The sequence below is a fragment of the Urocampus carinirostris genome, chromosome 1 (assembly GCF_059441175.1).
Source record: "Urocampus carinirostris isolate Australia breed hairy pipefish chromosome 1, RoL_Ucar_1.0, whole genome shotgun sequence".
NCBI classification, from domain to species: Eukaryota; Metazoa; Chordata; class Actinopteri; order Syngnathiformes; family Syngnathidae; genus Urocampus; species Urocampus carinirostris.
In genome coordinates, this window is record NC_142349.1 from 75466997 (window position 1) to 75487805 (window position 20809).

The window sequence follows — 20809 nt, forward strand, 5'->3', positions numbered from 1 at the left end:
CAAACTAAAAAAGCAGTCGCAGACGCCCATGACTTCACAACTGAATGAGGTACCGGAATATTAGCAGTAATACAACAAAAACACAGATTTGGTGAGAATTCAAAAAAACATTCAAACCAATCAAATTTCAACTCTGTTACACCTGTTTTTATCTTAAACGAGTGCTTTTACATCTACATGGCCAGTTGCTAAAGCAGCATCGTCACAATAACGTTCTGGATATACGCGCTTGTTTACTGCACACTATTTCGGGTGTCCTGTTTTATTTACAATATGATTCTTTCGTGTGAGATCAGAATGCATTAGTTTTCATCGTGCATTATGAGTAATGTCTCCGAATTTCACGTGGAAATACAGTTGACATGAATGACTATCACAAAGTTCACTGCCTTCTCTGTAAACACATATTAAGTAAACGAATTACCTTCTCAAAATGTTGTCCAAATGTGGAGTCGATTCTAAAGCCTATGTGATGCTGGCCAATAGAAAGTTCTTCCAGCCAAAAGAATAACATGTCCATTTTATGTATCTATTCACGATCAAATAATTATCCAGAACACATCCTATAATTTCGTGTCTCACATCAACTTGCTGAGCATCCTATACACAATTGTTTTTGTACAATACACCAGCATTAAGTCATTCTTGTTTTTCCATCCAACCTAAAGGCCACTGTAGAACGTCCCGTGGAAGAGCTGGTCACCATCACAGCTACCACGCCATCCACACCACCGGGCACGTCGTTGGCACCTTCTAATCGGGCGCCAAACCCCAAATCACCCAGAAAAAAAAGGAAGCACGATACACTCCTTGACTTTTTGAAGGCGGAGTCTGCCGGAGCGAGGAAAAGGCTCGAAGAAACTGTGGCCAAAACTGAGCGGTTCCCGTCCTTTTTGGGAAGCTCGTGGACAAATTTCCAGAACAGTGACATCCCTGCAATGTTTCCCCTTGTTTTATAAAAGGAAAATATTTTTTTTTATTAAGAACTCAATGAAGTTCCAGTTTGTGTTTTCCAGCTTTATGGAAGTCTTGGTAAATTTTTGTTACAATTTGTGACACATTATTTATTTACTATTGTGTATTTCGGCCCAATGTGAGTTTGTTTTTCTGAAAGTAAACTATTATTTAAGCCGGAGTGATTCGTAGTTGTTTTCTGTCCTACAGTCACATCGTTCACACACAGTATCTCACATCATTATGAAATAAACCACCAAGGTGTTACTCAAAATGAAGATGTTTATTGAATAGTAATGCAGAAAAGCACAGGATGCAAATGTGGGTCTGACTTCCAGAGCCTAAAACATGGCTTTTGGGCAATTTATTCCATATGAACTGTGGACAATTCTTTGTATGGTGGACCTGGGAACCCTGAAGACCCGAGACACCGCACGGTAGGACAGAGCGTGGGCCAGCCAGTACACGTAGATCAGGACCTCCAGCCACGGCCCTGTTCCCTCTTTAGCAGCTCCTGCAGGGCCCACATGACCTTTTTGCGCAACCTTAAGTCCTGAATGAGTTCTGACTCCAGATCCAACCATAAGCACAGGACGGGAACATTCCTGTCCAACCTGTCCACGCTTATGGGACGGCCACTCTGAAACACAATAAATAACAAATCAATTTAGACATAAATGTGGGCATAGAAAAGAAAAAGACCGCTTTAACTGTGATGTAAGCATCATGAAAAAATGTTGAAATTACCTTTTTATATTCAATGACAACTCTTTTGAATTCAATTCCTTATGAACTAAGGTTTTTGGGTTGTACAGGGAAGTTTGGTGACGATATTATGTAAGCTAAAGGGTCAGGTGGACTGTTCTTGTGTTTGTTTACGTTTCGTCATGTCACAGATTCAAGACCCCTACAATATGTCATAAAATGGCATTAAGATACTAATAAGTAGATTGCCATTTATGTCTACACAAACATAGGGTATTATGTGAACGTGCATTGTATGTTAACTCTTACTGTATTTGACCGAACGGGTCATTTTTTTAATGAGTGTACGTACCTTGTAAAGATGAATCAGCACTACATAGCGTCGAAACTGTCTTCAGTATAGCATATTTCTCCTCCGTTGATTGGAGACACGGAAAAGATGATGAGCTTTCAGGCAATCGGTAACAACACAGCAGTAGCGGGAATTTTTAATGTTGCACAAACTCTCCAACTGACACACTACAGGTTGAGACTCGAGTTGTTTACATGTGACGTAGACCAATACGTCACTGAGGTCTACAGCCAATTCGTGTTACCGCCATCTCCTGGACAGGGGTGGAACCTTGCAAGTCTTGTCCAAACCATCTCCACTTTGCACTCCACCGGCGGAGGGCACTCCTCTATCGAGGGACCTCACTGGAGGGTTCTCAGGGCCGAGTGAGAGAAATGGGATTGGGCCAATGACTTCCCAAAGCGCTTTACATTGTGCTTCACATTTCCCAATAGCGGCCTTGCAGCCATGTAAGGCGCTAACCTGCTTATTGGGAGTTCAGTGTCTTACCCAAGGACACTTCCACATGTTACACGGACAAGCCCTTAATCCTAAAACGATCGCTCTACCTCCTGAGCTACTGCCACCCGTGATCGTAATCCTCATCATATAAAATTGCCCCCCAAAATGTTAGTATTCTTCTGTCTTCTGCCCGCGTCAGCCACCCCCCATGGGGCGTGCTGACTCTTCACGTGGCCTCCACCTACTCGCCACCTCCTCTGACGTCAGCCCTTGTCTCAGTTCTTGCGGTTTTCTGTTAACATCATTCTTGTCTAGACCGCACTGACCCCAAGCCTATGTTGTGGTAAATAGTCTTGCATTTGTAGAATAGATTTGCTGACATTTAGAAATTCAGAAAGACTTGCTTACACATGTGAGAAAGGTTGTGTTGACATCATTTCGTGCAAGGAACGGAAGTCTCTGTATAAACTGACCTCAGGTTGTTTGGAAGAACTATCTCCTTATCTCCTTATAGGGAGACAAACAGAGAAAAACAGAATTCCTGTCTTGATACGTGAAGATTGGACCGCCTTTTGGGGTGTACTCAATTGAAGCTTCAAAAGCATTGCCATGTCCTGATTTCTATGAGACCTTCATTGACAAGACAATAAAGTTATCTCCCTCCCACGAGGCTTGTTCATGTCTTCCTGATCCACATATGAGAAGACTTTCCTCTCGATTATCGAACCTGCGATTTACCCAACATTTCAATGGCGCCCAACGTGGGGCACTGTGACTCTTCTATTTATCCTGTTAAACACTTTTTTTTCGGTTGCACTCCACAGTGCAGAGACATCTTGGGGTCAATTTATACACGCTGTCCCTTTAAAAGATTTCAAGTGCATGTTTCTTATGACACCATATTTTAAAAATTATATTTTACACATTTTCGTCATATCTCACATTTTCTTTTTTTCTTTTTTCCTGTAATAATTTAATTTTGGCACTTTCGAGCTTCCATACCTCAGGGCCAGTGAGCCCTTCATGAGATAAAATAAAATGTACTTGTACTTTCCAAATCCTCAACCGTTTTGGCATGTTGTACAGTAGTGTCACACTTAACCGGGTCGCTGTCTCTAGGATGCGTCATGGTCTGCAACTGCAGCGTCGCTTTTTGGATCTCCGGCTGCACTTTCGGACCCGCGATTTCCATTCGCAGCTGCGATTTCTCGAGCTCTGCTCCTAGTAACAACCATATCAGACAATTTATTATCACACACAGCTTTGTCATCCACATCTTGTTTTCCTAATTTAACATTACTGCCCTGTTGATCTTGCTTGGTCTCGTTGACGGTGGCAGCGTGAGCCGTGATACAGTGGTTCAGATGGTACCGTGTTGAGCTGCCCTCGACCTGAACTGCGGCCGGCATTGCCCTCACGCCTTGGTTGGTCCCACTTTCGTCGAAACCTTGGTGTAGACGAGATCCCCTGGGACGTCTTTTCAAATGGTTGTTCGACCTTGGACTCTTGTCTCTTAACCAGCCGGTAGATGACAGCCGTCAATTGTCTCATTCAGTCTCTCAGTTCAGTTTGTAGTTGCTCAAGCGGCCTTATAGGGACCTCCCAGATGCGGCGCTGGTCTGCCTGTTAGCATTTCATGCGGTGTTATATGCGTGATCCAATGAGTTTGCATGCGATAACTCATCAGCGCTAATTGTAGCGCATCCCCTCAGTTGAGCCTAGTATTCACACAGATCTTGTTTATCTTTAATTTTAATATTCCATTTACTCTTTCCACGACCTTTTGGAAAGACCTTTTGGGGCGGCAGTAGCTCAGGAGGTAGAGCGATCGTTTTAGGATTAAGGGATCCCAGTTCGAATCCCGGCTTGTCCGTGTTACATGTCGAAGTGTCCTTGGGTAAGACATTGAACCCCAAATTACCCCCAATAAGCAGGTTAGCGCCTTACATGGCTGCACAGATCACGGCCGCTATTGGGAAATGTGAAGCACAATGTAAAGCGCTTTGGGAAGTCATTGACTTGAAAAGCGCTATATAAATGCAGATCATTTCATTTCATTTCATTTTGAACTAATGCTTATTACGACCATTTGAGCTTATTTCAGACGGTACACCAAATCGCGGAATAACTTCGCTGATCAAAAACTTTATTACTGTTTCCGCACCTAGATCTTTTGATGGAACTGCTCCTGATAATGTTCTCTGCACAGATTTCATATACTGGTTGAGCATTTCGTCTACCGTGGCCTGTAAATATGGAGACCTGTAACCTTATTTCTCCAGGTATTCTACAACCTTCCCCCTTGCACAATTTTTTAAATTGTGCTATCGCAACTGATATAAAATCAACGGTATTCCCCTGTTACCTATTCTCCTTAATAATCCTCCTGATGCTCCTGCATCTGGAGAGAAAAATCACCGTTTTCCTGGAAAGCAGATTCAAAATACAATTTTAGCAGTATTCCTGTGTTAAAAATAAAATAATAATTTACAATCCAAATGTATCAATATTCCTCAGATTTGTAAACACTACGTCAATCAACAAGATCCTAACGTGATCCAATGCAGACTCGTGTTGTTCGTTATCACCGCCTCGTCGACGGCCTTGGCCGTCTGGCTCAGTCCATTGTGACGTTCCACTCGTAATCCGCTGCTGGAATGTGTCCATTAGCCTTATCAGTGCAACACTGACCTTGGTGCCCAGTCGTCTACCTCTTTCTCCTCGAAACTGGCTGCAATCAGTTCAGATTGCCCCCTGCTCACTGTTTGAGGACCGCCTGGATGTGCTTCAGTGTCCCCACGACCCTGCTGTAGACAAGCGGCGCAGACAATGGATGAGTGAACGTCTTTGTTTGTTCTTTGCTTGTTTTTCTGTCCATCTTCAGCCCTTTTCAACAGTCCGTTTGACTTCAGAATCCTGTTATATCGGTCATGTTTACAAACTTGGATGTTTAGTCTAGGTTAAATGACCATGAAGACATCACCTTAGCAATTAAATTCTTAAATTTTTCATGGACTTCCTCAAGATCGAGTAATCTGCTCCTTATTGTCTTTTGAAAACGCTTGACAAATCGCTTTCTTATTTTACCCATACTATACATATCACGTTTAACGGAACAAGATCTCACAAATTAAAAGGCCACACGCAGACGAAACGCTGGACGAATCATTCATCCCAGTAACGTAAGTATCTTACACTTTTCTCACAATCGCGCAATGTTTTCTCATCCCGGTTTCACTGCTTCCCAAAACCCCTCATGCCGTTAAACCACTCTCTACTACCACTGTGTCCTCGCCCACGAGAATAAGCAGTCACTCCATCTTTCATCCATACGTCCTTAACTCCCCTCCCAACGCCAAACAAAACAAAAAACAAAACAGACAAAAAGAAACAAAGGTTCTCCTCCGCACAGCGTCGTCCCAGCCCTTAAACAGTTAAGAAATCATCCGCACACACTCACTCAGGCGGGCGGGGTCTGGCAGAGCCGAGGAGAAACCGAACCGAACAGAACACACATCCACATACAGAGAGGCACACGCACAAGTATCGCCAGCTGGCACACACCCCCACACACAAAGTTCGATTACAACTGTCACACCCCCATCCCTAACACGCATTCAGACGCGCAAAAGATACACGCAAGACCGAAAAAAGGCAAAGACGCACACCAAACAACTCACGCACACACAAACAGCCAACATTCCCGAGTGAGATAACGCTCAGAGCGAAATTAGATCAGCAATTGTCATACACAGCTCTTCCAACGCTGTCTATCCGCAAAGTCATCTCAATAATACAACATCTGCTAATTAACCTCTGCCGGTATAACTCTCCACATAAAAAACACACCCCCGTAGGACCATTAATAGATCGTCTACTTTCCGTCACCGAAAATATCAGCAACTGATGACGTCTTATCATCGCCTTCTAGACCGACCCCCTTTAACATCGCTACGGACCGGACAATTACAGCCGTTACTTCATCCAGACTCCCCGGAGCCCGACCAAAAAAACATCACAACAATCCCTGAGCACAAGATTGTTGCCGGCGATAAATCTCATATCAACTCATACAATCCGTCCAACTTGTTGCCGGACTACAGACGGAGTATCCACGTGCACGAATTTCCAAATTTTAGCCCTCACGTCACAGGCCCCAATGCACTTCACTTACCCCGAAAAGCAAACCGAAATAAGGAAAGAAAAACCTTGTCCTTACCTCAACCGCTCGTCAGGGCAGCGTTCACGACGAGAAGTCAATTTGAGCCAAAAAACACGTTAGGGCGCCATTTAATGTAGGAGAAAATGTAGGTTCGATAATCTTTTAAGTCTTCTTTCGTGATTGAATTAAGTACATCGGGAACCAGCCATGAGGGTGAGCCTTTTATTTCGTCATCCCAAAAGAACTCAGAGAACTCCAGACATAACAACGCTTTTATAGCTTCAGTTTGAGTACAACCCAAAAAGCAGCTCTAGTACTCGGTAATCAACAAGGAAGATGCTGTCGTACCCTTATTAGGACATGTTGTTTGCCTCAGTTTGCTCAGAGGGACCTTGCATAGCGGGACCTTGCAGGTCCCATGCCCTTTTAGGGAAACTCAACTGTCTTGCCAAGGATCTTCTCGAATGATGTCAACATTCCCTCACTACTGTAAGCAATGTAAGCAAGTCTTTCTACATTTCTAAATGTATGCAACTCTATTCTACAAATGCAAGTCTATTTTACACAACAAAATAGATTTATAAATACCTCAGATTGGGATTTTCTGTCACACAGGGGAACTAGTGGTTTACTGCTGGTAGTTTTTGAAGTGAAAGGATTTGGAACGGCCAATAATGTTGACCCGGTGGTGTTACTGTGAGTTTCACTGCCGATTTTAAATGCGGATCCGAGTGCATAATTTAAACGCCGGCGAGCTATTTTTGCTTTGTGCTTGTTCATTTTAGCATGATCGATCAGTGCCACACAACTTCGCGTACCATAATCGATCAGATCGACACAACTTCCCCGATCTTTCCTCCGATTTTAACCTTTACTGTGACAATCTTCTCCAGCCATGACCACTTCAATTTACTCTTGACTCCTTTATCAATCTCAGAGACAAAAGCCTCGTCTTCTTTTCTTAGTATTTTCATGTTTACTTTTTCAAACACTCATTTCACCGTTTGAAAAGACCGGAAGGAGCGCCATGTTTGAGAAAGCCAACGCTCTGAACAAAAGCTCCGCTGATTGGTTATCAGCGAACCTATCGACCAATGGTAGGAGTCGATCTATTTGTTAGCTAAAGTCAAGTCAAGTCAAATTTATTTATGACGCCCTTAATCACAAAAATGTCTCAAAGGACTGCACAGGATTACAGTTACAAAATTACACAATGACCTGATCTTAAACCAGCATGCGGGCAAGGAAAACTCAAAAACCTCAGTGTGAGGAGAAAAAAGAAACCTTGAGAAAGGACCTCACATGTGGTAATCCCCCTTCCAGGATTGAACAGGGTGAATTACAATTAGCATTACTGTACACAGAATAGTAAACACTAGGTAAGATGCTGAAAATGTCCGGAAAGAGCATGACATCAACGACGACGCCGGCTGGTAAATGCAGGGGTTGGCGTGCTGCAGGTCAGACCCCGGTCCGTTGACCCGTCCCAAATCATCCTTCTCCTTCGTATCAGCCAGGCAGGCCTCAGAAAAAGACAGGACAAAACAGAATACGAGGTGGGCATCAATCATATGCTTTGGAATAGAAGTGTGTCTTAAGCCTCGATTTAAAAACTTCCGTTGAGGTTGCAGTTCTTTTCTCCAGAGGCAGGGCGTTCCACAACACCGGGGCCCGGATGGAGAACGCTCTCGAGCCCGCAGACTTCTTGGCCCTCGGAGTCACGAGTAGACCGGCATTTTCCGAGCGCAGGCTCCGTGCAGGAAGATAGGGGGAAATCAAATCGGAGAGATAAGAGGGTGCAAGCCCATGCAAACATTTATATGTTAATAAGAGAACCTTAAAGTCACACCTTAAGTGGACTGGGAGCCAGTGCAAGTTGGCCAATACAGGAGTAATATGCTCAAAATTTTTAGTCTTAGTCAAAAGTCTAGCTGCCGCATTCTGAACCAGCTGCAAACTTTTAATGCTAGACATCGGGAGACCAGAAAGCAATACATTACAGTAATCAAGCCGAGAAGTCATAAACGCATGAATTAAAATCTCTGCATCTGATTGGGACAGCATCGAACGAATCTTCGCAATATTACGGAGGTGGTAGAAAGCTATTCTAGTAATATTTTTCACGTGTGACTGAAACGACAGATTAGGATCAAATATAACACCTCGATTTTTGACCGAGTCACTATGGGTGATATTACATTTGTCTAGGTTCAGGGTAATGTTTGAAAACAAATGACGACAGTGAGCTGGACCAATAATCAACATTTCAACCATTTCAATATTTTCTCATCGAATTTAGACGATTTACGGAAATGGCCTTTGGGGTTCAAAAACAGCGGAAATCCGCGGATCCGCGGAAAATTCTGATCCCTGTTAATGAATACCTTTTGAAATCAAATTGAAGACCGAGTCTACAAAAATCCCCAACAAAACGCTTCGGGTGGCCGTAGCAGCAAGATGCCAGACAAACCTGTGGATGCTGAAAAAGGAAGGAATTTGTTATGTTAACAAAATACATTTCTCCATCTATGAGAATTAAAAGTAAAAATAACGTACCTTTTGCCTTTTATAAAAATGCACTTATGTTTTTCTGACAAAAGTTTTTTCGTACCGCTGGGAGGCACAAAATATCACACGCTGTCCCTTCATAAAAATGCTCATATTAAAGGGCTAGTGAATATAAAAATAGGAATTTGCCATTTAGAGATGGGGAAAGTTTGCATGACCTCGTTTTTTTTAAATAAACGTGTCAAGACCAGAACAGAGACAGGACCCACTTGCGTTGCGTTTCTCTCAAGTTTTATTGGAAGAAAGGGAAAGGGTTGCGCCCACCATCCGGTGATCGCTGGGCGCGGGAAGCGGGTCGCTCTGAACGCGGAAGTGGAACTTCCGTGGCGAGCGATGGCAATGTCGGGGACGGAAAATCAGGTCAGTAGCCGGGATAGGAGAGCAAATACAAGGTCAGAATTAAGTCGTAAGCCAGGAAAGAAGAGTAGACGTGGTCGGGGACAAAAGAGGTCGAAAGCCGGGACGGGAGAGTAGACGTGGTCAGGATCATGAACGGCTCGAAAAAAGGCTTGAACAGTGTTCACTGGGGTTCGCAGGCGGACTGACAACAGGTGACAGAAAGGAGTGGGTTTAGGGACAGTTCTGAGGTCGTGAGATCAAACCTTCCTGTGTGGAGTTTGCATGTTCTCCCGTGCTTACGTGGGTTTCCTCCCAGATTCCAAAAACACCCGTGTCAGGTTAATTGGCCGGTTCAAATTGTCCCTAGGTGTGACTGAGCGAGTGAGTCGTCTGTCCCCGTGTGCCCTGAGACTGGCTGGCAAGCAGGTGAGGGTGTCCCCTGCCCACTGCCGGAAGGTAGCCGGGATGGGCTCCAGCACCCCCGCGACCCTACTGAGGGTTTTGCTAAGGGTTTTTCACTAATGTGAGTTCTTATGTGTCTTGTCCAATTACCCTTTTGGCTGAATTTTTTACCACAAACAGAACAGGTGAAAGGTTTTTCACCTGTGTGGGTTGAAGTATGTGTTTTTAGGTGTGATTTATCACCGAATCTCTGACCACAAATTGAGCAGGAAAAGGGTTTCTCACCAGTGTGGGTTCTTGAGTGACTTGTCAAATTGTCCTTTCGGCTAATTTTTTTTTGACCAATAATGGAGCAGGCGAAAGGTTTTTCACCCGTGTGGGTTGTAGTGTGGGATATTAGGTTTGAATTATCACCAAATCTCTGACCACAAACAGAGCAGGAAAAGGGTTTTTCACCAGTGTGGGTTCTTGTGTGCGTTTTTAAGTGTGTTATTTGGCTGAATTTTTGACCACAAACTAAACAAGCAAATGGTTTTTCACCAGTGTGGGTCCTTGTATGTGTTATTAAGTGTGATTTTTGGCCGAATTTCTGACCACAAACAGAGCAGGAAAAGGGTTTTTCACCAGTGTGGGTCCTTGTGTGCGTTTTTAAGTGTGTTTTTCGGCCGAATTTCTGACCACAAACTGAGCAGGAAAAGGGTTTTTCACCCGTGTGGGTCCTTGTATGTGTTATTAAGTGTGATTTTCGGCCGAATTTCTGACCACAAACTGAGCAGGAAAAGGGTTTTTCACCCGTGTGGGTCCTTGTGTGTTCTTTTAATTGTGATCTATAGCCAAATCTCTGACCACAAACAGAGCAGGAAAAGGGTTTTTCACCAGTGTGTGTCCTTGTGTGTTCTTTTAAGTGCGATCTAAGGCCAAAGTTTTTACCACAAACTGAACAGGCAAAAGGTTTTTCCCCAGTGTGGGTCCTTGTATGTGTTATTAAGTGTGATATATGGCCAAATTTCTGACCACAAACTGAGCAGGAAAAGGGGTTTTCACCCGTGTGGGTCCTGGTGTGTTCTTTTAAGTGTGATCTAAGGCCAAAGTTTTGACCACAAACTGAACAGGCAAACGGTTTTTCACCCGTGTGGGTTGTAGTGTGGGATATTAAGTTTGACTTATCACCAAATCTTTGACCACAAACAGAGCAGGAAAAGGGTTTCTCACCAGTGTGGGTTCTTGTGTGCGTTTTTAAGTGTGCTATTTGGTTGAATTTTTGACCACAAAGTAAACAGGCAAAAGGTTTTTCACCAGTGTGGGTCCTTGTGTGTTTTTTTAAGTTTGATTTTTGGCCAAATTTCTGACCACAAACTGAGCAGGAAAAGGGTTTTTCACCCGTGTGGGTCCTTGTGTGTTCTTTTAAGTTTGATCTAAGGCCGAAGTTTTGACCACAAACTGAACAGGCAAACGGTTTTTCACCAGTGTGGGTCCTTGTGTGTGTTTTTAAGTTTGATTTATGACTGAATTTCTGACCACAAACTGAGCAGGGAAAGGGTTTTTCACCAGTGTGGGTCCTTGTGTGCGTTTTTAAGTGTGCTATTTGGCTGAATTTTTGACCACAAACTGAGCAGGTAAAGGGTCTTTCACCGGTGTGTGTTCTCCCGTGCCTTTTTAAATGCGATTTCAGGGAAAATTTTTGACCGCAAACTGAACAGGAAAAGGGTTTTTCCCCAGTGTGGACGATTGAATGCCGTTTCAAACCGCGCTTGTGTCTAAAGGACTTTTCGCACCGCGAGCATTTGTGATTATCGTTCTCAAACTGTTTCCCGCCATTATCGGACGTGTCGTCATCATCTGTTCTCGCGGAGCTCGGAGACACCTTCTCCTTGTTCTCGTGATGATCTTGGGAGGTTAAAAAGGCCCCCGTCACCGGAAACGCTCTTAAATCTTCCTCTTCTTTAACCTCAACCAGCTCAGAATCATCCTCCTCTTCTTTCTTGATGTCAAAAGGCTCAAAGTCTTTTTGCTCCTTTCTAATGTCAACACGCTCCAAATCCTCCTCCTCCTTTTTGATGACAAACGTCTCTAAAAACTCATCTTCCTCCGGTTTCACGCCAGGGAACGTCGTCTCTTGTTGCCGAGGAAGAAGATTCTCGACAGTGACATCTGCAGGACACATAACGCACATGAATGTGTAGAATGTCTTTTCAAACGCAAAAAAATAAAGATTCACAGCAAAAGCATCGCCTCGATTATTGCGCGTTCACTACTTTGTGGATTTTTGCAAAACAAACTCTAAATACTCTAAATCAGGCGTGTCAGACTCATTTGAACTCGGGGTGGAAGGGGGACACACGATAGAACAAACATTCTGTCGGGGGCCGGACTAGAAGATTAAAGAGAGAAAGAGAAATTGAGAAACAAGAGAAAGAGGGAGGGAAAAGGAGAGAGGGCGGGACAAAGAAAGAGAGAAAGAGAAAGAGAGAGCGCAAGAGAGAGATGGTTTCGGTTTGTGTAGGTAACAATGACATTTCACCTCGCCTGGGGTCGAGGGCGATGACCTATCACCCTTCGCCCGATACTTTGAAGGTCGATCGGGACAATTGCGTCAACACGGCGCGGACCAATCAGCCAGAGGCTGGGTGGTCATGTGGCGTAAACATTCCGTCGGCATGAATTATAACAGAGGAGCCCTCGGACCAATGTTCCCTCTAGTTTTCCACGGGTCTAAGCGTTCACAAAGTCGGTGAGCAACGCTTGAAACGACAGTGAGCAACGGCAATCCAAGGTGTGGCAACTAAATCATGATCAAACTTGACATCAACTTACATATCAAGTTTTTTCCTTTTTTTTTTAATTCCTTTAAAAAAAATCTTATTGTGTTCATTTTTTTCCTAGCTGTTACTTTTTCTTTTCGATTTACATTTTTCCTCTTCCTTTTTGTTTTTTTCTCAGCTTTTCACTAGTCAAGTCAAGTCATTTTTATTTGTATAGCCCTTAATCACAATTAGTCTCTAAGGGCTACTTTTTCATTTTGGTATTTTTTTCTTTTTTGTTCTATCCCCCCCTTCCTTTGAGTCATTTTGTGCACAGTTTTACATAATATTTGGTCACGTAGGGATGAAAGAAGCAAAAACAACCCAAAGATCCGTTTGGGACCCGAAAGGTTTCTTTTAGTGAGCCGAGCCGTAGAAGGCGGTTCTCGAAAAACTCTACGGACTTGACTTAACTTTGTTCTACTTCGACCTTGACTTCAACATACCACATTTAGAACACAGCGTCAGGGGAACCCGTGTATTTTAACCTTCATGCACTGTAACTTTGACTTCATTGGCCTCTTAAGTCGTGATTCGGAGCCCTGATTTTTGTGAGCCGGCTCGATTTTCTTGTGCGCGGAAAAGTTCTGGGCAGTGCGCACGCAAGCGCCTTAGAGGGAACATTGGTCAGGACTCTCGTCGTCCCGTCTCCTGCACACGTTTATAACTGGCACAGGCAGAGACCCGATTTGTTCAACTCTTTGTTTCGGCTAAATCGATGGATACGTGGACTCTACTCGGCCGGATAAGGTCTCCGGTTTCTGGAGATGCTCCAACTGTCAGGGTTTGGACACCAAAGGTGTCTCCGAGTCAGATTGCAGTTTAGGAAATGTTCAAAGTCCAGAAAATACCCAACTTATGGGTTTTTGCAACTCGTCGAAACCTTATTCCACGGGTGTCAAACGGGCGGCCTGCGGGCCAAGTCAGGCCCGCTAAGGGATCCAATCCAGCCCGCGAGACCACACTCAGAGAAGCGCAAGAGAAAAACAAGCTGCAGGTGGAAATATGTCCACTTGATGTTGCCAAAGCCAGGTGCCTCCAACAAAGACACTGTACTTGTATTTATTTCTCTCTCTCTCTCTCTCTTTGTTTTCCACCCCTTTTCTCCCACTCTGTCTCTTTCTCTCTCTGTGTCTCTTTTTCTCTTCCTTTGTGGTTCTTTGTCTCTTTCTCTCCCTCTGTCTTTTGAACTTCTTTTGCTCCAACTTCCTTTTTTCCTTTGCTCTCTTTTCTCTCTTTCTCTTCCTACCCTACGCACTTTTTCTCTGTTCTCTCTTTCTGGATTTCTTTCTTTCTCTCCCTTTCTTATCCCCGCCTCTCACAACTTTTTATCTTTTGTTTCGCATGCTCTCTCATTTTCTTTCAATGTCCCGCCATCTTTCCTTTTCCCTTCCTCTTTATTTTTTCTTTCTCTTGAATCTACTCGTCCTGCCCCTAACAGATTGTTTCTTCTATGGTGTGGCCCCCCGACGTCAAATGAGTATGACATCCCTGCTCTATATTTTTGTATTATTTATATTTATTCTATTACTTTTCAACACAAGGACACTGCAGAATGTGTGAATTTCCCTACGGAGATGAATCGAGTATCCATCTATCTATCTGATTATTTTGCTTTTATGGCTCCGGGTGAAAAAGGTTCCCACTCCTGTAATACTGTGCAATAATAGCAAGTAGTCTGCGCCATTTTAGGTTTATTCCGCACGAAAGCGCATACGAGGAGGACCAATAAAAATTGTTCAAACCTCATCTTGTTAGATAGATAGATACTTGGATTCATCCCCGTAGGGAAATTCACACTTCCAGCAGTCTACCCCGTTGTTTATTAACAGATGAACATGATGCCCGAGGGTGCTTGTAGCGGAGTGGATGATATCACGCCAGTCCAAAAGTTCGACATCCCTGCGGCAGATGGAAATCTTTTCCTTGTGAAAATCCAGGGATACGCCACTTCGTGTTAGCAAGTCTGCCTCCTCTCCGATTCCCCCGGCTTTCGTGTGTCTGTTCAGCGACGTTGAAGCCGGATTTCTCCAGGTGGCTCCGGGTGGCTACACGTTAGCGTCCGGAATGCTAAACGTGAGCCACGTTTCCGCAAAACACAGCAACTGCGTTCCCTGTGCGCTTCGATGTTTTCCATTGGCACCGGATGATCTTATTTGGTCGTGAGTTCGCATTTACCATGATTACGGATGGTACCGAAGACTTATAACACTGCTAGCCGCTTCGCTAGCTCCGGCTTTTCCTCCACGATAGGCCCTTTCATCACGCCGGCACGATAATTCTTCGGGACAAGGAGTTGAAATTCCTTGAATACACGCATTTTTGTGCGCTAAAACCCATGTCCCATAGGATAGAAGTAATCTATAGTGTAGTTGTCAAAACGGGAAGAAAAAAACACCGAAGATGGGAGCAGACGATAAAACAATTGGGCAGCTGCTGGAAAAGGCAGCCGCTCGTGGCAGCGCCGCTTTGATGAAGTTGTGTTAGATTATGTTAGATTATGATATCATGAAATTGCGAATATATTTAATTACTGCTAAAAGTGTCGATAAAAATTGTTCAAACCTCATCTTGTTAGATTATGATATCATGAAATTGTGAATGTGTTTATTTGCAGTTAAAAGTGTCAATCCAATTTGTTCAAACTAAAAAACAAACAAGGAGAAGGAATGGCGACGATGACAATCATTTTGAGCAAAAATTTTCTTAAACTGCGAGGTTAAATCCTATTTTGGTCGCAAGAGCGTGGAGTTCGTTCGGTCTCCGCGCCAACCCGATGGATTCGCCCCTCGAAGGAGATGTGTGGCGCAACAAGGGTTGCTGACTAGTTCAAATGTTATATTTTGGTGTTGTTTTGTAAAGCCGTAAAAGTGAAGTACCAGTAAATCACCACTAGATGACATCGTCTCACGGGTCAGGGAAGGGTGTTTTGGGGCAAGTCTCACGGGGACTTCACGTGATTTAATGAGACTTAGTGGCAACAAGTAAATGGTGTCGTGTGAGACTGACATTTACCATCTATTCTGCAGGTGAGAGATGTTTATACTGGTAACACACTTACTGTGAGGAGGATAATATGTTTGTAAAGGTTGTTTGTGATGTCTGTAAAGTTGACAAAAAACGAAATAGTACGAGTGAGTCGTCCGTTAACATAAGCAACGGAATGAAGTATGCTACGTTATGCGGGACTGGGTTAAGCGTGTACTGTGATTTTAATATGTATATTTGGTTACCATATAACACAAAGTGAGTTGTTTTGGAAGCTACAGTTATGATGTTTTTGTTAAATGATTCTTGAAAAGTAGCAATTGATGGAAATGTTATTTTGTATTTATGTTAAAAGGGATATCACGTGATTGAATGAGACTTGTCCAATAAATCACTCTTAATGGCAACAAGTAAATGGTGTCGCGTGAGACTGACATTTGCCATCTATTTTGCAGATTAGCTAAAAGAACAACAAAAACAAAAATGTATAAAACAAATGTGTAACGCCAGCTGGAGCTGGACCATCCACCTGTGTCCCCTTAAAGATGCATCAAAACTATGGAGTATGATTTCAACATTTGTCGTGCAAAAGACTGAAAGAGAAGAAAATAAGAAGATAGGAAATGAAAATGACTCACCGGCTCCGTTCGATGCTTCTTGTAGCTCCTTGCTAATGCTAACTTGCTTTAGCCGTCGATCTTCTATCTCGGTCGCTTTTTGAAGCTCCTCTTTCCAATTTCCTTTCTGTCTCTCGCACATTTTAGACAACTTTAAAGCTCGTCGTTAACTCTTTGACGGTGTTAAATGGAGTTAAATTGTGCACACGACTGGAGCGGAAAGCCAAGAAGCCGCAAACAATGGCGGCACACGAACAATGGCGGCAGTGACGTGTGGTTCTTCTCTTCTTCTCGGTAGGCATCCGTCTATTTGGTGCTTTAGCGCCCCCTAGCATCGTACAGTGACACCGTCCTCCCTGACTGTGTTGTTGGTGAATGAAACGGCTTAATGAGCCCACTCCCTTCGAAATGCTCTCTCTCTCTCGCTCTAAGGCTCACTCTATATCAGGGGTGTCAAAGTCCTTTGACCTCCGGGGGCCACAAGATAAAACAATCATTCCGCCAGAGGCCGGATTAGTCGATTCAAGAGAGAGAAAAAGAGAGATCAAGAAATAAGAGAAAGAGGGAGGGAAAAGGAGAGAGGGCGGGACAAAGAAAGAAAAAGAGAGGGAGGGAGAGAGCATAAGAAACAAAAAAAGATAAAAAGTCGTGAGAGAGGGGGATAAGAAAGGGAGAGGAAGCAAGAAATCCAAAGAGAAATAGAAGGACAGAAGATAGATGGATAGATACTTTATTCATTCCCGAAGGGAAATTGACATTTCCAGCAGCATCCCTGAGCTGAGAACAATACAATAATAAGGCAAAAAGAATACAATATACAAATAGAAGGAGAGACAAGAAAATAAAGTGTGAAGGGTAGGGAGAGAGAAAAAGAAAAGAGAGAAAAGGAAAAAAGGAAGTTAGAGCAAAAGAGGTTAAAAAGACACAGAGAGTGAAAGAAAGGGAAAGAGGGCGGGACGAAGAAAGACAGAGAGGGAGAGAGAGAGGGAGAAACAAAAGAGATGAGAAGACAAGTTGTGAGAGAGGCACTGTACTTGTATTTCTTTTTTCTCTCCCTCCCTTTCTCTCTCTCTCTTTCTCTCTCTCTCTCTCTCTCTATCCCTCCTTTCCACCACTCTCTCACACTTTCTGTCTCTGTCTCTTTCATTCTTATTTACTAATTGGAGTCTTTTGCAAGACAAATGTTTAAATCATAGTCCATATTTGGCGTGGAGACCAAATCTAATAGACTCCCATGTAGAATAAATAAGAATTAAGCTTGCGGTTTAAGCAACACTTATCCTCAATAGGGTCGCGGGGGTGCTGGAGCCCATCCCCGCTGTCTTCTGGCAGTGGGCAGGGGACACCCTCAACTGGTCGCCAGCCAATCACAGGGCACACAGGGACAGACGGCTCATTCGCACCTAAGGAGATTTCGGTTAGGCCAATCAACTTAACTTGCATGTTTTTGGAATGTGGGAGGAAATTTGAGTGCCTGGAAGAAACCCACGAAAGCACGGGGAGAACATGCAATCTCCACACGGGAGGTTTGATCTCATGACCTCAGAACTGTGTCGCACACGCGCCAACCACTGTGCCGCCGTGCTGCCCGCGGTTTAATCAAATAACTGTAAAATTAATTTACAATGAAATGATGAATTACTCAATTTGTTGATTAACTAACTAATAATAATAATAATAATAATGCATTTTATTTAAAAGCGCCTTTCAGGCCACCCAAGGACACTGTACAAACAATGAAAGAGAAAAAATACAATTTAAAAAAGTTGTAAACGAAATAATAAATAAAAACAAGACATAAAATCATAAAAACATAAGAAATGGAGAAGCTATGTGTTGTAGGCAGTCCTGAACAGGTGTGTTTTTAGACGGGACTTAAAAGTGGAGAGAGGTGTGCAGTTTTGGAGGTCCGGAGGTAGATTGTTCCAAAGCTTGGGAGCAGCGCGACTGAAGGCTCTGGCTCCCATGGTGCTCAGGTGGGCAGGGGGCACTGACAGTCGGAGGGAGGACGAGGATCTGAGGGAGCGAGTGGGGACGTGCACCTGGAGAAGGTCGGAAAGGTAAGGAGGAGCCAGGTTGTGAATGGCCATATATGTATATAGGATGAGTTTGTAGCTGATGCGATGCTGAACAGGAAGCCAGTGTAGCTGTTGGAGAACGGGGGTGATGTGCTGCTGGGAAGATGTTTTTGTGATGATGCGAGCACAGGCATTTTGAACCAGCTGAATTTTATGGAGGGACTTTTGAGGAAGGCCGAAGAGGAGAGCATTGCAGTAGTCAAGGCGGGATGTGACAAGACTGTGGACGAGAATAGCAGTAGTGCGGGGGGTGAGGGAGGGGCGGAGCCTGGTAATATTGCGGAGGTGGAAATAAGCAGTGCGGGTGATGGTGTTGATATGTGAGTGGAAGGTAAGCATGCTATCCAGGATGACACCCAGACTCTTGACCTGGGGGGAGGGGGACACTAAGGAGCTGTCGATGTTGAGAGAGAAGTTGTTTATTTTGGATAAAGTGGATTTGGTGCCAAGAAGGAGGAATTCAGTTTTATCGGCATTTAATTTAAGAAAGTTTGTTGTGAACCATGTTTTGAGTTCGGAAAGGCAAGAGGTGAGGGAGGGAGGTGGGAGTATAGAGTTTGGTTTGCAGGAGAGGTAGAGTTGGGTGTCATCAGCAAAGCAGTGAAAGTGGATATTAAATTTGCGGAGGATATGACCAAGAGGCAAGAGGTAGACGATGAAGAGAAGAGGACCTAAGACAGATCCCTGGGGTACACCTGAGGTGACTAGGGAGGGCTTTGAGGTGAAGGATTTCAGCTGGACAAACTGAGTGCGGCCAGTGAGATAGGAATGGAACCAACTGAGGGGAGTATGGGTGAGACCAATGGAGGAGAGTCTATTGAGGAGGATAGGGTGAGAGATCGTGTCGAAGGCGGCGCTCAAGTCTAGGAGGATGAGGATGGAGACTAAACCGGAGTCGGATGCTATGAGGAGATCATTTACAATACGGATTAGGGCAGTCTCTGTGCTGTGGCGGGGGCAGAAACCAGACTGAAAGGGCTCATAGAGAGAGTGGAGGGACAGGTGCGAGTGGAGTTGAGCAGCAACAGTTTTTTCAAGGATTTTTGAAATAAATGGAAGGTTGGAGATGGGGCGGAGGTTGTCAAAGTTGTTGGGGTCAGCACCATGTTTTTTCAGTGTAGGGGTAACAGCAGCGGTTTTGAAAAGTGATGGGACAATACCAGAAGAGAGTGAGGAGTGAATAATGGCAGATATGGGAGGAAGCAGGGAAGGGAGGCAGGATTTAACAAGGGATGAAGGGAGGGGATCGAGCTGGCAAGTGGTGGGCTTGGCTTTGATTATCAGGTTGGATAATTCAGCAGTCGTGGGTGGAGCAAAACTGGAGAAGAAGTGACAAGGAGAAGGAAATTCAGATGGGGAGGGAGCAGACAGGTTTTGATGGAGTTGGTGATGAATCTTAAGGATTTTGTGATTGAAGTACTCCATTATGGAGTTGCAGGTTGCTGTGGAGTACAGGTGGAGGGGGAGAGAATTTGGTGGCTGGAGGATTTTGTTCATGACAGAGAAGAGAGTTCTTGAATTTCCTTCGTTGGAAAGGATGAGGCCGGAGTAGTAGCTGGATTTGGTTTGTGCAATTTGGTCCTTGTATTTAGCAGTATGGGTAGTGTACATGTCCTTATGGATGGTGAGGCCGGTTTTCTTATAAAGTCGCTCAAGTTGGCGGTTCTTTGATTTCATTGACCGAAGAGCGGGTGTAAACCAGGGGGCAGATGTGGAGAATGAGGCATTCCTGGTTTTCAGGGGGGCAAGAGAATTTAGAATATTTGTGAGGCAGGTATTGTAGTGAGTGGTGAGCTCATCCGGGCTTGAAAGAGCTTCTGGGAGTGGGGAACGGTCAATAATGGAGCAGAGGGTGTCAATGTTGATATTTTTGATATTACGAAAAGAAATGAGACGGGAGGTTTTGACAGTAGAGAGACAGAGTACGGTGTTAAAAGTGAGGAGGACATGATCAGATTCAGGAAAACGTTGGAAATGGGCTTGGAAGTAGAGAGGCCAGAGCAGCAAACCAAGTCCAATGTGTGGCCTTTAATGTGGGTGGGGAAGTCAATAAGGCTGTGTATCCCGAGACTCTCCAGGCAGGATGTGAAGTCTCTGGTGAGTGGCAGGTTGGGGTTGTCCATGTGAATATTGAAATCTCCCAATAAAATTAAATTTGGCGAGAGAGTGGATAAATGTGTAATTAAGCTGGAGAATTCATTGATAAAATCACTATGTGGCTTTGGGGGGCGATAAATTGAAGCAATGATGGTTGGCGTGGGTCCGGGGAGCTTAAACACTAGACATTCAAAGGAAGTTGGTGCAGTGACAGAGACAGGCAAGACTTTCCACTTCTCGCGGTGAATTACCGCGAGACCTCCTCCACGGCCGTTGCCACGGGGACGGCAGATGTAAACAAAGCC

At 44.2% G+C, this 20809-nt stretch overlaps 1 protein-coding gene across 3 annotated transcripts in view; it reads right to left on the reverse strand.

Moving 5' to 3' along the window:
* Positions 1–7740: 7740 nt before the first annotated feature.
* Positions 7741–20809, reverse strand: part of LOC148376947 (uncharacterized) — a 45042-nt gene continuing 31973 nt past the window's right edge. The window contains exons 2-3 of one of the 3 annotated variants that reach the window (XM_088351005.1): positions 11788–12074; positions 7741–9093 (exon numbers count right to left, since the gene is read on the reverse strand). In XM_088351005.1, the coding sequence (XP_088207131.1) occupies positions 8941–9093; positions 11788–12074 (440 nt within the window). In that variant the 3' untranslated portion in view covers positions 7741–8940. Of the gene's footprint in view, positions 9094–9396; positions 12075–20809 lie in introns of those variants that run through there. The other 2 variants (XM_088350990.1, XM_088350981.1) reach the window with 2 other exon arrangements.